The sequence below is a fragment of the Thamnophis elegans genome, chromosome 15 (assembly GCF_009769535.1).
Source record: "Thamnophis elegans isolate rThaEle1 chromosome 15, rThaEle1.pri, whole genome shotgun sequence".
Taxonomy (NCBI): Eukaryota; Metazoa; Chordata; class Lepidosauria; order Squamata; family Colubridae; genus Thamnophis; species Thamnophis elegans.
In genome coordinates this window covers 10,905,810-10,925,605 of record NC_045555.1, presented here as the reverse complement: position 1 = coordinate 10,925,605, position 19,796 = coordinate 10,905,810, and the positions used below count along the sequence as shown (strand labels likewise).

At 39.9% G+C, this 19,796-nt stretch overlaps 1 protein-coding gene across 2 annotated transcripts in view; it reads left to right on the top strand.

Annotated features, from left to right (window-relative positions):
* The window catches only part of LRRC20 (leucine rich repeat containing 20), a 110,149-nt gene that overhangs the window by 49,627 nt on the left and 40,726 nt on the right, over positions 1–19,796 (top strand). For both annotated transcript variants that reach the window (XM_032231474.1, XM_032231473.1), the window contains one exon: positions 6,809–6,976. In XM_032231474.1, coding sequence (XP_032087365.1) covers positions 6,809–6,976 — 168 coding nt within the window. The remainder of the gene's footprint in view (positions 1–6,808; positions 6,977–19,796) is intronic.

The window sequence follows — 19,796 nt, the reverse complement described above, 5'->3', positions numbered from 1 at the left end:
TTTAAAGCTAGTTAAGAAAGTTATATATTTTATAACAAGGGAGAAACTTTCCAATTTTCATCCCTTGTGTAAACTTTGCTGCTTTATTCTGATTCTAAATCAATATTGGAATCTTATTATATGTGATTTATCATCCAGAGTGCACCAATGTCAAGCTACGTCATCCTTTGTCAATAATCTGCATAGCAACAGGCATCCTGCATGAAAAAAAGGAACTGTAGCATCAAGGCTCAACCACAGGATATGTACCTTCTGCCCTAGTAGGTGTCTTGCTAGTTCTTGCTGCAAACACCTAACTTTATTAGGCAGTACAGTGGCGGGTTCCGGATCCCGTTCCAACCAGTACGGTTGGAACAGGCCCGGCGTTTCCCACATGGACACACGTGGTGTGTGCGCACACATGCAGAGTGCACACATGTGTCGTACCTGCCTGTGACGTCTCCACAAGCCTCAGTGATGCTCCAGCTGCTCAGCGGAACATCATGCAGGTGCTGTATGCATCATGCGCGTGTGCAGAAGCGCCAAAGGCTTAAAGGACAGGTAAGGAGCTTGGGAGGGCAGGTGGTCCCTCCGGAGCACCGTACCGAAACGGTACCCAGTGCTCCAGGCAGGCTCCAGTATCCCCATACCGGGGCGTACCACTTGCAACTCACCACTGAGGTAGTGCTTCATCTAATGTCCTTTTCTGAACCTGGCATATGAGATAAAAAGACCTGTGCTGCTGTCTGATAAATTGAAAGGTTAAAAAAAAATGAAATAAATATCGGAGCTTTCCTGGCACTGCAGTGTTAAGGCATATGGCTAGGGAAATCAGCTCTTTTTCTTTGTCATCTTTTTTTAGGAAATAGGCTAATCTCCCAAGAGATAAATACAATCAAGCTTTTTTTTAAAAAAAAAAAGGTAATGCAAAAATGTAGAACTCCCTTTTTAATTTTAAGTAGTCACACGAAACCATTTCATAGCAAAGTTGGTCACTATGAAGAATATAGTTAGTCAAAACCCAGAGAACTACTTCAAAGAATCTTTCTTAGAAAAATATATAGAGGAAATTGTAAGATTTAAAGGCAACTCTGCCTTTAAAGCGCCAGATTGTATAAACCACAGAATTACTGAATTTGTATAGAGGACTTAAATACCAGAGGCAAATTATGCAACAATTAACAAAATAAAAAAATAATCTGCAATATTTCTAACTAAAATATATTCTATTCATCTTTTCAAAAGTTGCCATTTTCTGAAATATATTTCTTTCTGCTTCAGCTGTTCCTAAACATTCCTTCCAGATCCTGCAGGACTCCTTTCAATCAATTCTGAAGCAATTGGAGATGGAACAGTTCTCATATCTTTTCTCAGTCTTGGCTCTGAACTACTTTTGACAAAAAGCATCCAAAGGAAAAACAAATCCTTTATGTAATAGCAGAATTGAAAAGTTGGAAAATTGGTACATGTAGACCAAAGTAACAAATAGGCTTGACAGTCCAGGGACAACAGGCAAAACAAAAAATGGCAGAAGAATTGAAAAAAAAATACTTAGGAGTCTGCAGGGAGTGGCCAAAAAAGTCAAGATAGCATCCATGATGGTGTGATAGAAACTCCACCCAATTTTTTGTTTGTGTGTGGCACTTGCACAGACATTCCTGGGTCTAAACTTTAAACCAGAAGTGGGTTCCTACCAGTTCGCACTGGTTCAGTGGAACCGGTAGTGGAAATGGTGACTGAGTCTTCAAACTGGTAGGGATGGCATGCTCGTCATAGCAATAGCAATAGCAGTTAGACTTATATACCGCTTCATAGGGCTTTCAGCCCTCTCTAAGCGGTTTACAGAGTCAGCATATCGCCCCCACAGTCTGGGTCCTCATTTCACCCACCTCGGAAGGATGGAAGGCTGAGTCAACCTTGAGCCGGTGAGATTAGAACCGCTGAACTGCAGATAACAGTCAGCTGAAGTGGCCTGCAGTACTGCACCCTAACCACTGTGCCACCTCGGCTCGGGTCATGCCCCCAAACCGGTTCCCTGGTCGCTGTGACTTCTTTTTTAAATCTTTTCAAATGTTCTGCACATGTACAAACCTATTTATAGGCAACTGTGCATGGGCAAGGATTTCGGTAATGTATTTTTTTTTGTTTTATTTTTCTTTTTGTTTTCATAGTCCATTTTTTTAATCCACTATTGCATTATAACCCCCAATTAAGCAAATATTTTCATATTCAAATTCATTTATTTTGTTGTGTAATTTCCTACAGAATTCCTCTTGTTTCTGATTTGGTGCATATATGACTATTAATAATATCGGTTTTTCTGTTGTCTCTAATTCAGTCATTAGCATCCTGCCTTCTTCATCAGAGTAGACTGCTTTGGAGTTTATTTTTTCCTTTATATAGGTTGCTATCCCTCATTTTTTTTTAATCTGCCAGTGCTGTATATAATTTCCCTATTTTTTTGTTTTCCAGTAAATGCCTGTGTTCCCTTTTAATATGCACTTCCTGTATACAGGTTATATCTGACTTCAATTTCTTAAGTTAATTAAACATCTGTGTGCTTTTTTGGGGTGTGTTCAGTCCATTCAAGTTTATCGAGATAATTGTTATTTCCTGGTCCATCTTTAGATGGGGTGTTTTTTGTTACTTCTGGTTTGTATCTGACTTTTCCCTCTCGCGCCTTCCCTTTCTGCTCTCTCTCTTTCTTGCCTCTGTTCTTTTTTCCTGTTTCTTTCCTTGTCTTCTGATGTTTCTTCCTCTTGACTTCTACTTTCTAGGTCCTCTTTACTTCCTTGTTCTTCTTCCCATGTGCAGTATTTTTCATAGAATTCCTGCGCTTTTTCTATATTCTCTATCTTATATCTTTTTCCTTGCCAAGATACCACTACCCCTTCTGGTACCAACCATCTGTACATTATTCTGTTTTTATTTAACTGATTTGTTAAAAATTGGTATTGTCTACTTTGTTCACGAATTCCCCCTTATCTTTCTGTTATCTATCTGTTTCAGTGTTGTAGCCAATGTATATAATGGGAGTGGGCTTGCTTGGAACTCTTTCCTACAGTATTCCAGCAGGCAATTTCAATTTCAATTGAGCCCAGAATTACAGTTTTTAGTCATTCTGGTTGTAAATTGAAGGATCATGTAATCAGAGCAGATTTTTTTTGACATTTTTTGCTGTACTTGCCAAGTGACTGTACAATTGTTATGTGAATCCATTTTCTCTGATATCTTTTTAGTCAGAAACTGAAAATAAACTTCAGAAACTGAAAAAAAAATGTTACAAATCATAGTCACGGGATAAAGGGGATACTGCAAATAATCGTGAAGATGAGTTGATTTCCAGAAGCCCAACATGTGATCGTGTGACCACATGATGGTGTACAGCAGTCATCATTTCAAAAACTGGATTATAAATAGCTTTTGGGGAAGGGTCATTTTAACAGTTGGCTAAGTCACCGGTTCTACATCGAGGACTATCTGTAAAGTATATTTTGATGTTTCTAATGCCAAATACTTTGGTCGTGCGTTCAGTGAGAGTTTTCCTTACCACATTTATGCCTCTGGGAAGGCTGGCTGTCATCTTTTTTTGAAGTCCACAGTGGTGGACTTCAAAAATTTCAGCAATGGGTTCTCTGTCCAGTTGCTGGATGGGCATGGCCTTGGTGGGCATGGCCTAGTCAGCCTCCTGCAGCACAGCGTGGGGGGGGTGTTTTAGCCTTCCCCAGGCTCTGGAGGTTTTCCTCAAGTCTCTGGGAGGGTGAACACTGTTTTCCCCAGGCTCTGGAGGCCCTCCGGAGACTGGAAATGGGCCCATTTCTGCCTTTCCGGAACTTTCCAGAGGCCCATTTTTCACCCTTCCTGAGCTTCTGCACAGGCCCTGTACTTACTTCACATCCAAAATGGGCTGCATGGAGACTCCTGGGAGAGGTGGGGTGGGGTCAGCCAGCAGTGGGATTTGAAAGTTCTCCAAACCGGCCATAACGTTAGCTACGGGTTCTATTGAACCCGGGTGAACCCATAGCAGCAGATGCAAATTACTTTTTCCTTCTCTGGGCATACATTTCGTGTATTTGGAACTCACCTTTTGTGAAAATAAAAATGTTAGCATTTCGGGCTCTGTACAATGTTTCCAACATTTTTTCCCTTGTATTATCCTGAGTCTACTGGAGCTCTTCAAGTGTATTGTTCATTACAATTAAAACTGCTGTGGATGCTGAATCTAAAGAACACTCTGGAGAGGGCAAAGAGCGGGAGATATATTTTTTTCTTTAAAAATGATTCTTGTTGAAAATGAACATAGAGCTCAGGAGCTTTGATGCGGTTCTTCCTATTTATTCTTTTTGTAAGGTATTTTTATGGCTGTGCATATCCCTTTTAATGCTGAGAAAAGTGGAAGAATATTTATGAATACCTTTCATAAATACTTTATAAATACTTTTATAAAGAATATGATTTGTGCATCTAAATCAGTTTTATCCCTTGACCTTCAAAGAGGTTATGGTATCCACACAGTAAAATGCTAGTTTATCTGAAATGCAGAGAAGCATTTAGGTGTGGTACTAGACTGAAAGTGGGGATATTTTGAGTTCTTATGGTGGAGCGGTTCGGTGGCCTAAAGGTAAAGACTCCCCCACCATTCGAGAGGTTCAATCCTAGCAGCGACAGATGTTTTTCTATCAGAGCACAAAGAGAAAATATCTGCTGTGAACTTTGCGTTGGCGTCAGGAAGGGCTTTGGGCCAGTAAATGCTCAGCTCCATTCAGTTGCCCTGACTCCATCCCGAATAAAGAGAAATAAATAAAGGTTGTAAAAAAGGGGGGGGGGAGTTGTTATGGTGCCAAATCTGGCTAAGAGACATTGGGACAGTCATTCTCTCTAAGCTCTAGGAAAAAGATACTGGCAAGCCATTTTAGAAAAATGTTGAAAATTCCATGGACCTATTCCCTTCGCCTCCATGAGTTGAGGGCATCTTCAAAGGACCATAACAATGAAAACATCTGCGATTCTTCCAGTTTGATTTATTTTTGATTATGCACCCTCAAATTAATGTCAACTCTGGCTGATGATATCTTCACCATGACAAAAGGTCATTACTTGGTCTTTCTATTATTTCCAATAATGTACTCATCAATACTGTAACCATACCATCTACTAGGCAGCGGCTTGTCGCCTTCTCTTTCCTTCCACCTTTCCCATTATTAGAGGCCTTTCTAAAGAGTTGGGTTTTTACATAATGTGTCTGAAGGAGAACAATTTGAGCCTGATCGTTTGTGCCTCTAGTGTGAACTCTTGAGCTGATTTGTTCAATGACTCATTTATTTGTTTTCATGGGAGTCTACAATATTCTCAGAAGGCTCCCCCAATACCAAAGTTCAAAAACATTTATTCTGCTCCTAAACTGCTTTTTCAAAGCCCAATTCTAATTTCAACAGAGTTTCGCAGGGAATTTGCTTATACTGGTCTAATCTTTGTAGCAGAGGTAGGTTCGTACCGGTTCGTATTAGTATGGCCAAACTGGTAGTAACTTGGCACTGGAACTGGCAGCGACCGGTTCTCCTATGGGGTCGCCATTTTGTTTTTCGGTACTGCGGATTTCCCCCCCCCCCCATTTTTTTTAAGGTTTTGCGAATGCGCAGACCTTTTTATTTGCAAATGTACATGCGTGCTGAAAATTTTTCAAGCACCGAACTGGCAACAATGCCAGCAGCAACCCACCCCTGCTTTGTACGTGTAGACACATGATGGCATCTTCTCAAGCCCTTTATGACTGCTCTACCAAGGGCTGATCTGGAGCATATTTTATGACTGCTTGATCCTTTACTGTTGACGGTTGATCCAAAAAAGCAGAAGCTATCTGTTATCTAAATATAGACAACTTCCCAAATGTAAAGATAGGAGGACATTTCTAATTTTTTACATCAATTGCACTTCTTAAAATGGTTGACAGATAATGGTTTAGAACAATACATTACATTTTTCAAAGTAATGTCCGATCATGACTGCTTTAAGCACTAATGATGTTACCTAGTTTCAGTGGTGGGTTTCTAAAATTGTTCGAACCTACTCTGTGGGTATGGCCTCCTTTGTGGGAGTGGCTTGCCGCCCATGTGACCGGATATGAAGATGCCGACGACACTTGTCAGAACCACCTTAAATTACCTCACACACAGCACTGGCATGCATAAGAATATGATGTAAACTTGTTTTTTTAAAGGCATCTTTGGTTTGCGTTAAAACAACTTCAACACATGCAATGTTCTGATTGCACCAAAAACGCAGTAGTCATCCTTTCACACGAACCGGTTCTACCAAATAGGTGCGAACTGGTAGGAACCCACCTCTGCCTAGTTTGGTAATGAAACATTTGCAAGAAAACAAGCAAGGATCCCTCGCTTTAAGCATCGTATTCTAATCTAGACATTATTATATTTATTGTAAAAAATCACCTACAATACAATGATTTCCATAGATTTCTGATTAGAAGGAATATTCATATTGTGTTATCTTCCAGGTTTTTACTATATGAATTTTTTGGAATAGTCAGTATTTCTAAACATCCATAGTTGAAGCCTTCTTTAGTGCTTAAAGGTTTGTGACATCGTTTGAATTTTCAATATTTCTGCATAAATATGACCTAAAATGAGATCTGTTCTCTATACAAGTCCTAAAACTAGGTAAAATGAACCCCAAATCTAGAGATCTATTTATTATCTTTCTCCCACTATAATTAAAAATAGGAATATTGCCCAAAGTCAACAAACTATGGGTGAATGATTGTAAGAGTCAGTTTGCGTGTTTATTGATTGTCCGTCCTGTCCAATTGCAGAACTTAATCTGGAAGGGAATTATATTCATCACCTGCCAGAAGAAGTCCGAACCCTGTTACATCTGAGAATTATCAACCTGTCCAGGAACAAATTTCACACTTTTCCTGACCAGTTGACTTCTTTGCAGGCTCTTGAAATGATCAACCTTGAAGAGAACGAGATTACAGGTAAAAATGTAGCTGTGCATTCAAGTGTCTCTTTGTTCAAATAGAATACTAGATTGATTTTTGCCTTCAATGTTTAACATTGTCTTAATGTTTGTAGTTTTTCCTTTGCAGGCAGATATTGTTTGACTTTTCATTTCACCATGCACTTTCCAAAACGTATACCAAGGTTATGGTTTTCATACATAATGTGATTGATTTTCATCTCACGATACTGCTATTTAGAAGTACAATGTCTCCTGGTGTGCCTCACTGTGCTAATCTTGTCAGAGCGGGGAAACTAATTAAACCTTGGTAGTTGTAGTTAATACTTTAATTGGAGACTGTTTAGGAAATCCAAGAATATTGTCTAATCTTAGAAGACCAAACAGTAGGATTTTTCTTAATATGGTACAAAACACAGACACATAGACTGTATTTGTTTTTTCCACACACTATTTTATTGTGCAAAATTAAATTCCTATCGTTTACTTTTAAATGTAATGCAAAGTCTGTGCTTGTTTCTATTTTCCCACACAGCTTATTCTATCTTTGTATTAGATAGATAGATAGATAGATAGATAGATAGATACACACACACACACACACACATACATAACTAAGTTTCCAAATATTTCTATTTTTATTTGATCTATATCAGTGATGGTGAATCTTTTTTTGGCTCGCATGTCATAAGGGAGAGGGAGCACAGGGGGGGGGTCGTGGGCAGGCGTACCGCACCCATAATGCAACGTGTGACCCCCCCCAGTGCGTATGCGTGCATGAGAGGTGCTCCCCCCATTTTCTGCATGCTTTTTTTGCCCTCCTCAGGCTCCAGAGGCTTTATAGGAACCTGGGGAGGGCGAAAAGAACTCCCCGCCCCTCCGGAGGCCCTCTGGAGGCTTCAGTGACCTTCAGGAGGCTTCCCTGAAGCCTCCAGAGAGCTTAAACCGACTCTACGAGCAAACTGGAAGTGACTTCCGGTTAGGGTCAGTTTAAGCACTCCGGAAGCTTCAGTGACCTTCAGGAGGTTTCCCTGAAGCCTCCAGAGGGCTTAAACCGACCCTACAAGCAAACCGGAAGTGACTTCCGGTTAGGGTCAGTTTAAGCCCTCTGGAGGCTTCCTCTGGAGGACTAAAAACCACCCTACAAACAAACCAGAAGTGACTTCCGGTTTGCTCATAGGGTCAGTTTAAGCGTTTTTCTATCTCGATGACTTCTCTGGCCCCAACCCTCCTATCTTTTTGTGAGGGCCTAAAGACCTGTCTCTGCCAGTCAGCTTGGAGCTCCAGTGGGGAACAGCTCAATGGAGATGGTTGATTGAGTAATAACAGATCCCATTTCCACCCATTCCGCCCCACCACTTGCCCTTGGTTTTAACGTCTAATTTTAACTTTTTATGTTTTAACTGTGTAATACAGTGGTGGGTTCCAGATCCCTTTCCAACCAGTACGGTTGGAACAGGCCCAGCGGCATCCACATGGACGCTTGCGGTGCGTATATGCATCGTACCTGCCTGCGACACCTCCGCAAACCTCCGCAATGCTCCAGCTGTTTGGCGGAGCGTCGTGCTGGCGCTGTATGCCCCATGCGCATGCGCGGAACCGCTGAAGGCTTTAAAGGACAGGTAAGAAGCTCAGGCGGGTGAGTGGGCCCTCCGGAGCACTGTACCGGAACGGTACCTGGTGCTCTGGGCAGGTTCCGGTACACCCGTACCGCCTGCAACCCACCACTTGTGTAATAGTAATTTTAAACTGCCTAGAGTTACCTTATGGCAGGGCTGTCAGACTCTCAGCCCACGGGCTAGTTGCATCACACACTACCCCCCCCCCACCCACCATGCTCAGTTTAATGAAGGGGGGTAAAGTCCTGATATGTCATGTGATGCCGCCATGACTGCATGAGTTTGACACCCCTGCCCTATGGTAATATGGGTGGCCCATATAAGTTATATAGATATAGTACAAATAAATAAATAGATAAACAAACAAACAAACAAATAAAAATCTCTCTAGGATTTATTTCCCCTGCTGCTGTTACTTCCCTTTTCCAATTTGGAAATTATTTTCTTTTTCTCCTTTATTTCAGCATGCCTCTGAGTTAAACTAGAGGAAACTGGGGGAAAATATGGAATGGCAGAGTCGCTTTTTAAACATTAAGCCAAGCAACAAATTGACTTTTTAAAAAAATAACTTAAAATAATGGTTTATGAATAGGTTCAAATGAGGCTACACTCTATCTGTAGTGAATCGATACTTGTTTACCTTGACTTCAAATATAGTCCTAATGTGTCTCCGAGGTAAATAGACCGTTTCCTAAGCAACTCTCAAACCTGTCTTTCCACCAACAGCTTCCATATCTCTCTCCCTTCGCAATATGTATGTAGGATTGATATTTGGAGGCAGGAGGAAGAATGGGCAACAGTGAGATAAAAGGCAGCTGAGCCCATAGAAGGTCTGACAAATATTTTGGAAGGGAACCTGTCTTGTTTCTTATCTGTGGACTTTCTCTTGTTTTTTCTTTTTTCTCTTGGTCCTTTCTCTGGTTTATCTCTTTTCTTTTGTCTATGATAGGGGTGTCAAACTCAATGCCTGTGGTTGAACTTGGGGCGGTGGGGGGGGGAAGCTGATTGGGTGGGTGTGGACAGCTTGATGCCATTCCCCAAACTACTGGCATATTTCCTCTTTGCACTGAGGAGGCCAGGACAGCCCCACAGCTGGATCCGACCACGGCAGAGGTGGGTTGCTGCTGGTTCAGCTGAACTGGTAGTGGAATTCAGGCCTGGGTCGCAGAACCGGCAGCGACCCAGGCCTGCCACGCCCCCAAACCGGTTCCCTCGCTGCCACTTGGCAGCTGCCATTTTGGACTTTAGTGACTGCACATGCGCAGTTCACTGTCAATTGTTCTGCGCATGCACGAAGAACAATTTACATTGAACAGCGCATGCATGCACAGCAAAATTGACTAACTTTGTTGACTCAGTTTTTATATAATACTTATTAATAAGAATATGTAGAACAAATTTTATATGGATTTAAATAATTATGAGCACTGATTCTACTTACATTGCTCATCTGTAGGTCTGGTTATGGGAGCGGGGGAGATTTGAGTTTTGCCCCAAAGTTGGTAGTGTTGGTTTTCTGCTCTTCTTTTTAGGGACCTGCTGTTTATAGGTCTTTGTCTTGTCATCTTCTAGAGTTCTTCTAAGAGTATCATTTCTAAAAAGACACACAATGATTGCATTTTGTCCATGCAAGCTCTCTTACTGGTTGACCCATGTGTTTGTTGACAAGTTTCTAGGTTCCACAAGTAAGTCTAATTCTGGAATGAAGGGCAGACTTTAATGGATAGTTAGGACTTTAAAAAAACCAATTGCAACCAGCCTGCCTTCTATTGGAAGGGGGGGGGGGCGGTGTTTGCAGATTGTCATGTGTGTTGAGTCTGGTCTCTGGGTGTTATGTGAATTTTATTGTATGGATATACTGTGTATATACGTAAAATGACAATAAAGTAATTTCATTTCATTCAGGATCTATATAATGCATGAACCTGAAAGAGGTTCTGAGACAATATCTGTAGACCCCTCACATCCCAGACAAACTGTTTTAATTGCTCCCCTCAGGATGCTGCTATAGGGCATTGCATGCCAAATCAACTAAATTCAAAGATAGTTTCTTTCCCCCATGCCATCACTCTGCTAGATGTTTGCCCTGAAGATATTTACCCATGTAATAGCACTTGTCATTTTCTTATCTTTCAAATCTTGTCCTCTTTGTCATCTTTCTCACCTTTTCATCTTTCCCACTACCTTCTCCTATTGGTATCTTATGATTTATCACTTGCTGTTTATATCTTATTATTTATGATTGTATCTTATAATGTATGATCTATGACTTATCACTTTGTTGCTTGTATGTATACTGAGAGAATATGCATTGGAGTCAAATTCCTTGTGTGTCCAAAGAATTCTCTTCCCTTCCCTTCCCTTCCATTCAGTGGTGGGTTTCAAATTTTTTTAGAACCTCTTCTGTAGGTGTGGCCTGCTTTGTGGGAGTGGTTTGCTGGCCATATGACTGGGTGGGAGTGGCTTGCAAGCCATGTGACTAAGTGGGAGTGGCTTGCCAGCCATGTGACCGAATGGGGTTCCACCACAAAATCGCGTTCGACTAAAGGGCGCTTGACGAAACCGCGTAGCTGACGTCATCACAGGGCGACAACAGCGCGGAGACAGAAGCATGCTGTAAACGCTAAACCTAAAATTAACACCTAAACCTAAACCTAACCCCCTAAACCTAACCCTAAACCTAACCCTTAACCTAACCCTAAACCTAACCCTAAACCTAACCCTTACCTTAAATTGAATCGGCTTGCTTTCAAAGCGCTATTTAAAGCGCCCTTCTTTCTCCGCGCTCGCTGTTGTCGCCCTGTTGATGACGTCAGCGACGCGGTTTAATCGGGCGCGCTTTAGTCGAGCATGGTTTTGTCGTGCCACGACCGAGTGGGAGTGGCTTGGCAGTCATGTGACTGGGTGGACATGGCCAACTTGTGAAATGTGGTGAAACTCACTTAACAACGCTCTTGCTTAGCAACCAAAATGTTGGCTCAGAAACTGGCATTTGAAGCATGCAAGTCCTTGCATCCTAACCCTTTAGAAAAAACCCCCAGGGGTATTCAAACTTGACAGCTTTAAGACTTGTGGACTTCAACTCCCAGAATTCCTCCTCCAGTCATGTTGGCTCAAGAACTCTGGCCTTGAAGTGTGCAAGTCTTAAAGCTGTCAAGTTACAAGACCCTTGCGCACCTAACCCTTTAGGGGAAAAAAAACCCAGGGATGTTCAAACTTGACAGCTTTAAGACTTTAAGGTTTAGATAGGACTCTTAGAGATGGGCGGGGCGATTTATGAACCAGCCAATCAGTGAGCAGCAGGTGGGGGGAGGGAGCCGGAACTGATTCTAAATGGCACGGTAGAGTTGTTGAACTTCTTCTATAGAAGAGGTTAGAACTGTCAGGAACCCACCCCTGATTCCATTCCATTCAATGCCCTGGTACCTTTAGTGTTTTCTTTAGTAAGTTGAAAAGTAAGGCAAAGAAAGCCAGACACAAACAGCCCAAAACCAGATTGTCCAGTTACGAAATCATGACACTGAGAGATGAACCTCTCCTCCTGCATTGACAATTTTCAGCTTGTAACTCTGAGAGGAAAGGGATGAATTTTAATTCTTCTATTTATATGGCTCGTATCTTATACTTTGCAACTCCTGGGTTAACAGCTCTTCTGATGCCTTCTATAAAGCTAGCTTATTTAGAGCTGGGCTCTTCAATTGTAGACAATAGGATTTCTCATTCCAATATCAATTTGAAGTCTTGGTCTAACATCTCCCTCTTCCACCCCCCTCTCTCTTTCTATATCTCTTCTTTCTCCTGTTGAACATTTTGATCTTACTTCCTGATAAAATATTGATGGCTCTCAAACATCTTCCTTTTCTCCTACGCTTTCAATTCACACTTCCTTTTTCTAAAAATGATTGTAAACTATTCTCCTGGCTTGACTCATTAGATGAAAGGACCTTTATCGTGGTGGCGCAGTGGTTAGAATACAATATTGCAAGCTAATTCTGCTGACTGCCAACTGCCAGCAGTTCGATGCTCAGAGTTGACTCAGCCTTCCATTCTTGCAAGGTCTGTTAAATGAGGACCCAGATTGTTTGAGGCAATATACCGACTCTGGAAACCACTTAGAGAGGGCTGTAAAGCACTGTGAAATGGTATAAGTGCATAAGTGCACCAGTGTGCCTAACATCCCTGTCCTAATATCCCCATTTATTTTTTGTACCCATTTTCTTTGTTCTTATTCATGTTTATTCTTATTCCTGTTACCTTGTACATGAGCGACAAACTAACAGACACAAACAGCCCAAGACCAGACTGTCCAGTTACGAAATCATGACACTGAGAGATGAACCTCTCCTCCTGCATTGACAGTTTTCAGCTTGTAACTCTGAGAGAAAAGGCATGAAAAGTCTAAGCGTGGCACGACAAAACCGCGGTCCACTAAAGCGTGCCCGATTTAAGCGCGTCGCTGACGTCATCAGCAGCGCAACAACAGCGACCGCGGAGAAAAAAGGGCGCTTTAAAAAGCGCTTTGAAAGCAAGCCGATTCAAGTTAAGGTAAGGGTTAGGTTTAGGTTTAGGGTTAGGGTTAGGGTTAGGGTTAGGGTAAGGGTTAGGGTTAGGGTTAGGGTTAGGTTAAGGGTTAGGGTTAGGGTTACGGTTAGGTTTAGCGTTAGGTTAAGGGTTAGGTTTAGGGTTAGGTTAAGGGTTAGGTTTAGGGTTAGGTTTAGGGTTAGGGTTAGGGTTAGGGTTAGGTTTAGGGTTAGGTTTAGGGTTAGGGTTAGGGTTACGGTTAGGTTTAGCGTTAGGTTAAGGGTTAGGTTTAGGGTTAGGTTTAGGGTTAGATTAAGGGTTAGGTTTAGGGTTAGGTTTAGGGTTAGGTTAAGGGTTAGGTTAAGGGTTAGGTTAAGGGTTAGGTTAAGGGTTAGGGTTAGGGTTAGGTTTAGGGTTAGGTTTCGGGGGGTTAGGTTTAGGTTTAGGGGTTAATTTTAGCTTTAGCGCTCACAGCGTGCTTTTTTCATCACGCTGTGATGACGTCAGGTACGCGGTTTCGTCGAGCGCACTTTAGTCGAACGCAGTTTTGTGGTGGAACCAAGTCTAAGTACTATTGCTATTGCTATCATCAGAAATGAATGCTGCTTTTAACCATTTAGTCATGTCCGAATCTTGGTGACTTTATAGGCAAGTGCATGCTACCCTATCAAGCACAGCTTGTTTCAATTGCATGTTTAACTTTGCATCAGGTTGGATCTTATCAAGCCACCTTGTGCTTTGCTTGCTTTTCTTCTTTGTCCACTAACCATTCCTAGCATCATTGCCTTGTGAGGACTATGGAGAGGATGTTTAAAAGCTTTGTTATAAAAGATAAATAATTCTATATGGAATAGAATATAAAGATGTGATACTATTGGGTGATTTCAGGATGATATAAATGGTATAATATAAATTTATCTTAAATTTAGAATATTTTACATAAAAAGGATATAATAATAGCTATAGTCAAATGAATGTTTAATAACCATAACAATTGTATACATATATATTAGAATGATGATATGAGTCTTTATGTAAGTTGCAAGTGAAGATTATTGTGAGAAAGCACAAAAGTTTTGTAACCAATCGACACACAGTAAGTATTTGGAGAAGGATTTTATGTGTTTATGTCTGTTTGTTTTATGTTTGTCTAAAAATAAAAACTTTTTTATTAAAAAAAAGAAAAGAAAAAAATAATGGCTGCTTTCTTGCTCTTCTGATTTATATTGTCGGTAGGGTTTTAAAATACAGTATATGTCTTATTATTCTTTCTGTATCTTTTCGAAACAAACCCAGCCTTATTGAGTTGAGTTAAAAGGCCTTCCCCCCCCCCTTTGCAAATAATGTATCATAGCCTCCATGTAATAAATATATAGCCTGCATACCTCTTCAGGTAGAGCCATTCAGCTCTTACATATTGGAGGGAAACAAAGAAAGCTCTTACTGAAGGGACATAATAATAGAATAGGTAGAATTAGTGGGACATAATAGTAGACTCAGTAGAATTGGTTTGACTTGCTGTTTTGCTTCTGTAAGAATTGCTTTGCTAAGAATTGAAATTGCCGCTGACATTTGCTTCTTATCTTGTTTTTGTGTACGACTCAGAGCCTGGTGCGGGTTAAGTCATACTTGGCAGGGTTGTTGTTGTTAGTTGTGAAGTCGTGTCCAACCCATCGTGACCCCATGGACAACATTCCTCCAGGCCTTCCTGTCCTCTACCATCCTCTGGAGTCCATTTAAGCTTATGCCTACTGCTTTGGTGACTCAATCCAGCCACCTCATTCTCTGTCGTCCTCTTCTTCTTTTGCCCTTAATTGTTCCCAGCATTAGGTTCTTCTCCAGTGAGTCCTTTCTTCTCATTAGCTGGCCAAGGTATTGGAGTTTCATCTTCAGGATCTGGCAGAGTCCAACTTTCACAGCCATACATTGCATCTGAGAAAACCATAGCCCTGACTATATGCACTATTGTTGGCAGGGTACTCAGAATAACCCTGCCTTAAAAACGGTAGGTGTTAAAGTTGAACTAGAAAATGTCTTCAACTAGCTTTCAACATTCTGTTTCATTAATGGAATGAGTGTTTTATTTACTACTAATAAAAATAGTTCAAGAAATTCAGGTGGTTCTTGTTTCCCAAACTTCCCACGATTTGACACCAACACATTCATGCTGTTCTTTTGAATATGATCTCCTGAAGTCATTTAGTTGTTTTCCTTTGTTAACTTTCAAATACAGTCTTTCTTTTTATTAAATGGCTAATTATTTAGTTGGAAATATTTTTAGCTGATCCATGACCTCCATTGTCAAATTAATTCCTGAAGAGATGGCAGCTGCTTCAGCCAATTTTTGATCTTCTGTCTGTTATGATTCCTTTTATCACCTGCCTTCTCGCTGCCAATAACTCAAACATTCTGTTGGCATTATCTGATGAGCATGGAAAAATATTAACAACATCCACAAAGACTTCTAGGCAAAATGGAATACCCAGCCTATATCTTTCTTGATATTTCTTTCTTGAAAAAGTAAATGCCAACAACTCTCATTTTTTCTAACTATGTCCAGATGTGAGATTTTCTAGCCTCACAACCATAGGGTTTAGGTCTAGATTTGGTTATTCTAGAACACAAAATTAATTCTTCATCAATTCTCTTCTAGACTTGCTTTTATCTTATTGCATCTTATATGTGTGCTTCAAGTTCAACCGATTAACAGATTGCTTGAGACATCTCTTGTAGTGATATGTGATACAAATTGATCAGGCCCTTCCCAAACCAAGATTCCACCTTCACAATTGACAGTTGATGTTATAAATATGGCATTAGATTTCTGTGAAACATAATAATACTGCCCACACATACAGTACCAAGATTTCTACTTCTGACTTAGGTCTCCACTGAACAAACTTTGAAAAAGTTCAAAAATCAGGTTTTTACTTATTATTTTTTTCTGAATGTGCAATCATAAATACTGATTTTAGCCAAGACTAGAAAGACCTATAGATTCCTGGATGGTTCTTTAGTTGGTGTGTTAGTGATTCCTGGATATTTTCATGCTGCAATCTTGGAGTCTTCGCTATGATTCTAAATATTTTCTATTTCAAAACTTAATAATATTTATTTCATTATTTGTGGCTTGCTTTTTTACCACTATGGTCAAGATACTCTCAACAAGTTATAATCTCCATGATGAAATCTGAACAATATAAATACATTTGCATAATTATGGTTGAAGTAGGGATAAAATAATGATGATGATGATGAAGAAGAAGATGATGATGATGATGAATTAAACTTGTATATTGCCCAACTCTCAATGACTCTAGGCGGGAAACAGTAATCAAAGAAATTACAATAAAATCAATAAGAGATAAAAGATTACAAGTAGGACAGACCAAAAGGAAGTACTCCCACCAGAGGTGATATTCAGCAGGTTCTGACCAGTTCTGGAGAACTGGTAGCTGAAATTTTGAATTGTTCGGAGAACCGGTAAATACTACCTCTGTGGGCCCTGCCCCTATCTATTCTCTGCCTCCCGAGTCCCAGCTGATCAGGAGGAAGTGGGGATTTTGCAGTAACCTTCCCCTGGAGTGGGGAGGAAATGGAGATTTTACAGTATCCTTTCCCTGCCACGCCCACGGAGCCACGCCTACCAAGCCACATCACACCTACCAACCCACGCCAACAGAATCCCACCACTTTTCCTTACCAAAGACCTGGGTGAACAGTCAGGTCATCACCCCTCTTCTGAACAAGATGGGTTCTGATGCGAGATGTAGTTTAATGGAAGGAACCCAGAGTGTATCAGCCCCACAAGATTAAAATGGTCAAACTTATACTAAGGGAGGCAGGCAGTCCCTCAAGTAACCAGGCCCTGTGCCATGTAGGATTTCATAGGTAACACTCAGCACCTTGAATCACACTTGGAAGCAAACTGACAATTAGTACAGCTCACAAAGCAGAGAGATTATAGCATCCTGAGGGCATGCCTATCACTGCCTATGCCACTATATTCGAGTTCAATTGTAGCTTCCAAATAGTCTTCGATGGCAGCTCCAAGAAGAAAACATTGCAGTAGTCAAGCCATGAGTTGACTGAGGCATAGTAGCTGTCTGGAGTTTATAAAGGAATCCATAAAAAAGCAATAAAAAATAGAAGGTGATATCTTTAGTAATTTATTTTCACTGGGACATGACATGACCAGTATAAATGGAATCAAAAGTTTGAGTTTCATATAGGGCAGAACTGGCCCAATCGACATCAATAGTTTAATGAAACCCATTACCCATGACTAACCATAGTTCTCTCTTTAACTGAACAGATTAAACTAGAGAGATTAAATAGTGGCAATCACATATTGAATGACATGTTTTATAAATAAATGAAACAAGTATTCTGTTTTGGTTTAACTTGTTCATTTACATTTTCATTTTTATAATAGAACATGGAGCTCTTTTAGTATTTAGCAGCAAAAAAATGCAAACATTCAGCAAATTTGAAAAATTATGAATATTTTTTAGTATATCTACAAAATATAGGGCATCATCTCCATGCCGCAATATTTTGTTTCTAATTAATTTACTAAAACACTTTTAAATTTGTTATTGAATAGTATAACAAATATATTATCTGTAAGATTAGTTAAAAAGAGGGATGAAAGAAAACATCCTTGAGAAACACTACAGCATGCATTTAATTTTAAAAATGTATGATCTTGTGATGATTAATTTAAACCGAAAAGCTCTTTTCCCAGTATTATTGCCTAATAAGATTGAATAAACATTCTGCTTTGGACTCATTACTTTTATTAATTAGAAAAATTAATAAAACAAAATCTGTATTATATGGATAAATAAGAGAGCAAGAAGTAGATAAAAGAATATAATGCATAATAGTCATGCATTTATAAAAGGAAAGAAAAAATAAACATTACATTTCCCCTCAATTAAACCCACATTTACATATTTAAAAGGTTTTAAAATGGCAGGATTTAATTGTGTCTGGCTGAGTAGAGTTGAAAGGAAATCAATTATAACAATAATTACACTGAGAAAAACAAATCATTTAATGTCAGTTTTTTATACATAAATGAGCAAATGACATAATGTCATATAAAATATGGTAACCCTAATCTTATGCTTAATTTTAAAAATTTGGATAGGGTACTGCAATAATACATACATATAATTATTTCATAATTATATTCAAGAATCAATGAATAGTGATGTCCCTTTACTCTTTAATCTTACAGTTCACTATTTAAAATTAGATCACCATTATGCATATTTATATTTATTATATTTCTATAATAAAATTTCATTTACTGGCATTTTATACCAGAGAGATTGTGTAAATGTAAGCAATTCCTATGAGAGCCGGTTTTTTCTAGTGTAGAGGTTGTACAGCCTTGGCAATTTTAATACCTGTGGACTTTAAATCCCAGAATTCCATACCCAGCTGGCTAGAGAAGTCTGGGAATTGAAGTCCACAAGTATTAAAGTTGGATAACCTTGGCCTAGTGGTTAGAGCACCAGGCTAGAAACCAGAAAACTGTGAGTTCTTTTTCTGACTTAAACGTTAAATCAAATTGGCCAGTCATATAGTCCCTCAGCCCAATTCACCTCATAGGGTTGTTTTTTGGGGAGAAAATAGAAGGAGGAAGGAGAGTTAAGTATGTCCACAACAGAGGTGGTATTCAGCAGGTTCTGACCAATTCTGGAGAACTGGTAGCGGAATTTCAGAGAACTGGTAAATACCACCTCTGACTGACCCCACCCCCATCTATTCTTTCCCTCCCGAGTCCCAGCTGATCAGGAGGAAATGGGGATTTTGCAGTACCCATCCCCTGGAGTGGGGTGGGAATGGAGATTTTACAATATCCTTCCCTTGCCATGCCCACCAAGCTACGCCACACCCACCAAACCATGCTCACAGAGTAAGTAGTAAAAAAAAATTGAATCCCACCATTGGTTCACAACCTTGAGTTATTTATGAAAATAATAAGGGTGGGGTAAAAAATGAATGAATGAATGAATGAATGAATGAATGAATGAATGAATGAATGAATGAATGAATGACTCTGGCTCTGAATCGGCAAATAAAAAAGTAATTGCAAGCCATCATAGTAACACTGGGAGGACAGTAAAATCAAGATGATGAGAGTGTTATATCTTTTTGTACATTTCAAAGGAGGACCGGTTCTATTCATTTAATTCCCAGGGAGCTGCAGTGACAAATTCTCACAATATGGAATGATGTGCTTCCCAAATAAAGCCACAATAATAAGGGAATACATTTTGCTAGAGTGAAGGCTCTTCTTTAATTGGGATAACTAGAGTCAAACCTCGGAGCATTGAATTTGGTTTTAAGCAATATTTAAATATAGCAATCCAAATCCTTGCTGCTATCTTTAAACGTCCAGCCTCAAACTACAAAATGTGGCTGAGACTAGAGATAGGACTTAAAGTTTGTCCTGAGGACTCTTGATTAAGTCCAAACAGTATTAAATTGGGACACAATCTAAATTCAACTCCATAAATTGGTTCTATATGGGTTGTTACAGGATGTTGTTGTGATGGAATCTGCAATCTGCATCTGAAGAAGAAGGGGGAAGGAGGGGGAATGAAATATTAAATACTGGATGAAAAATTAAAAAGCTACAGGAATTTCTCAACAGAAAAAAGGAAAAAGATATTGGGTATTGAT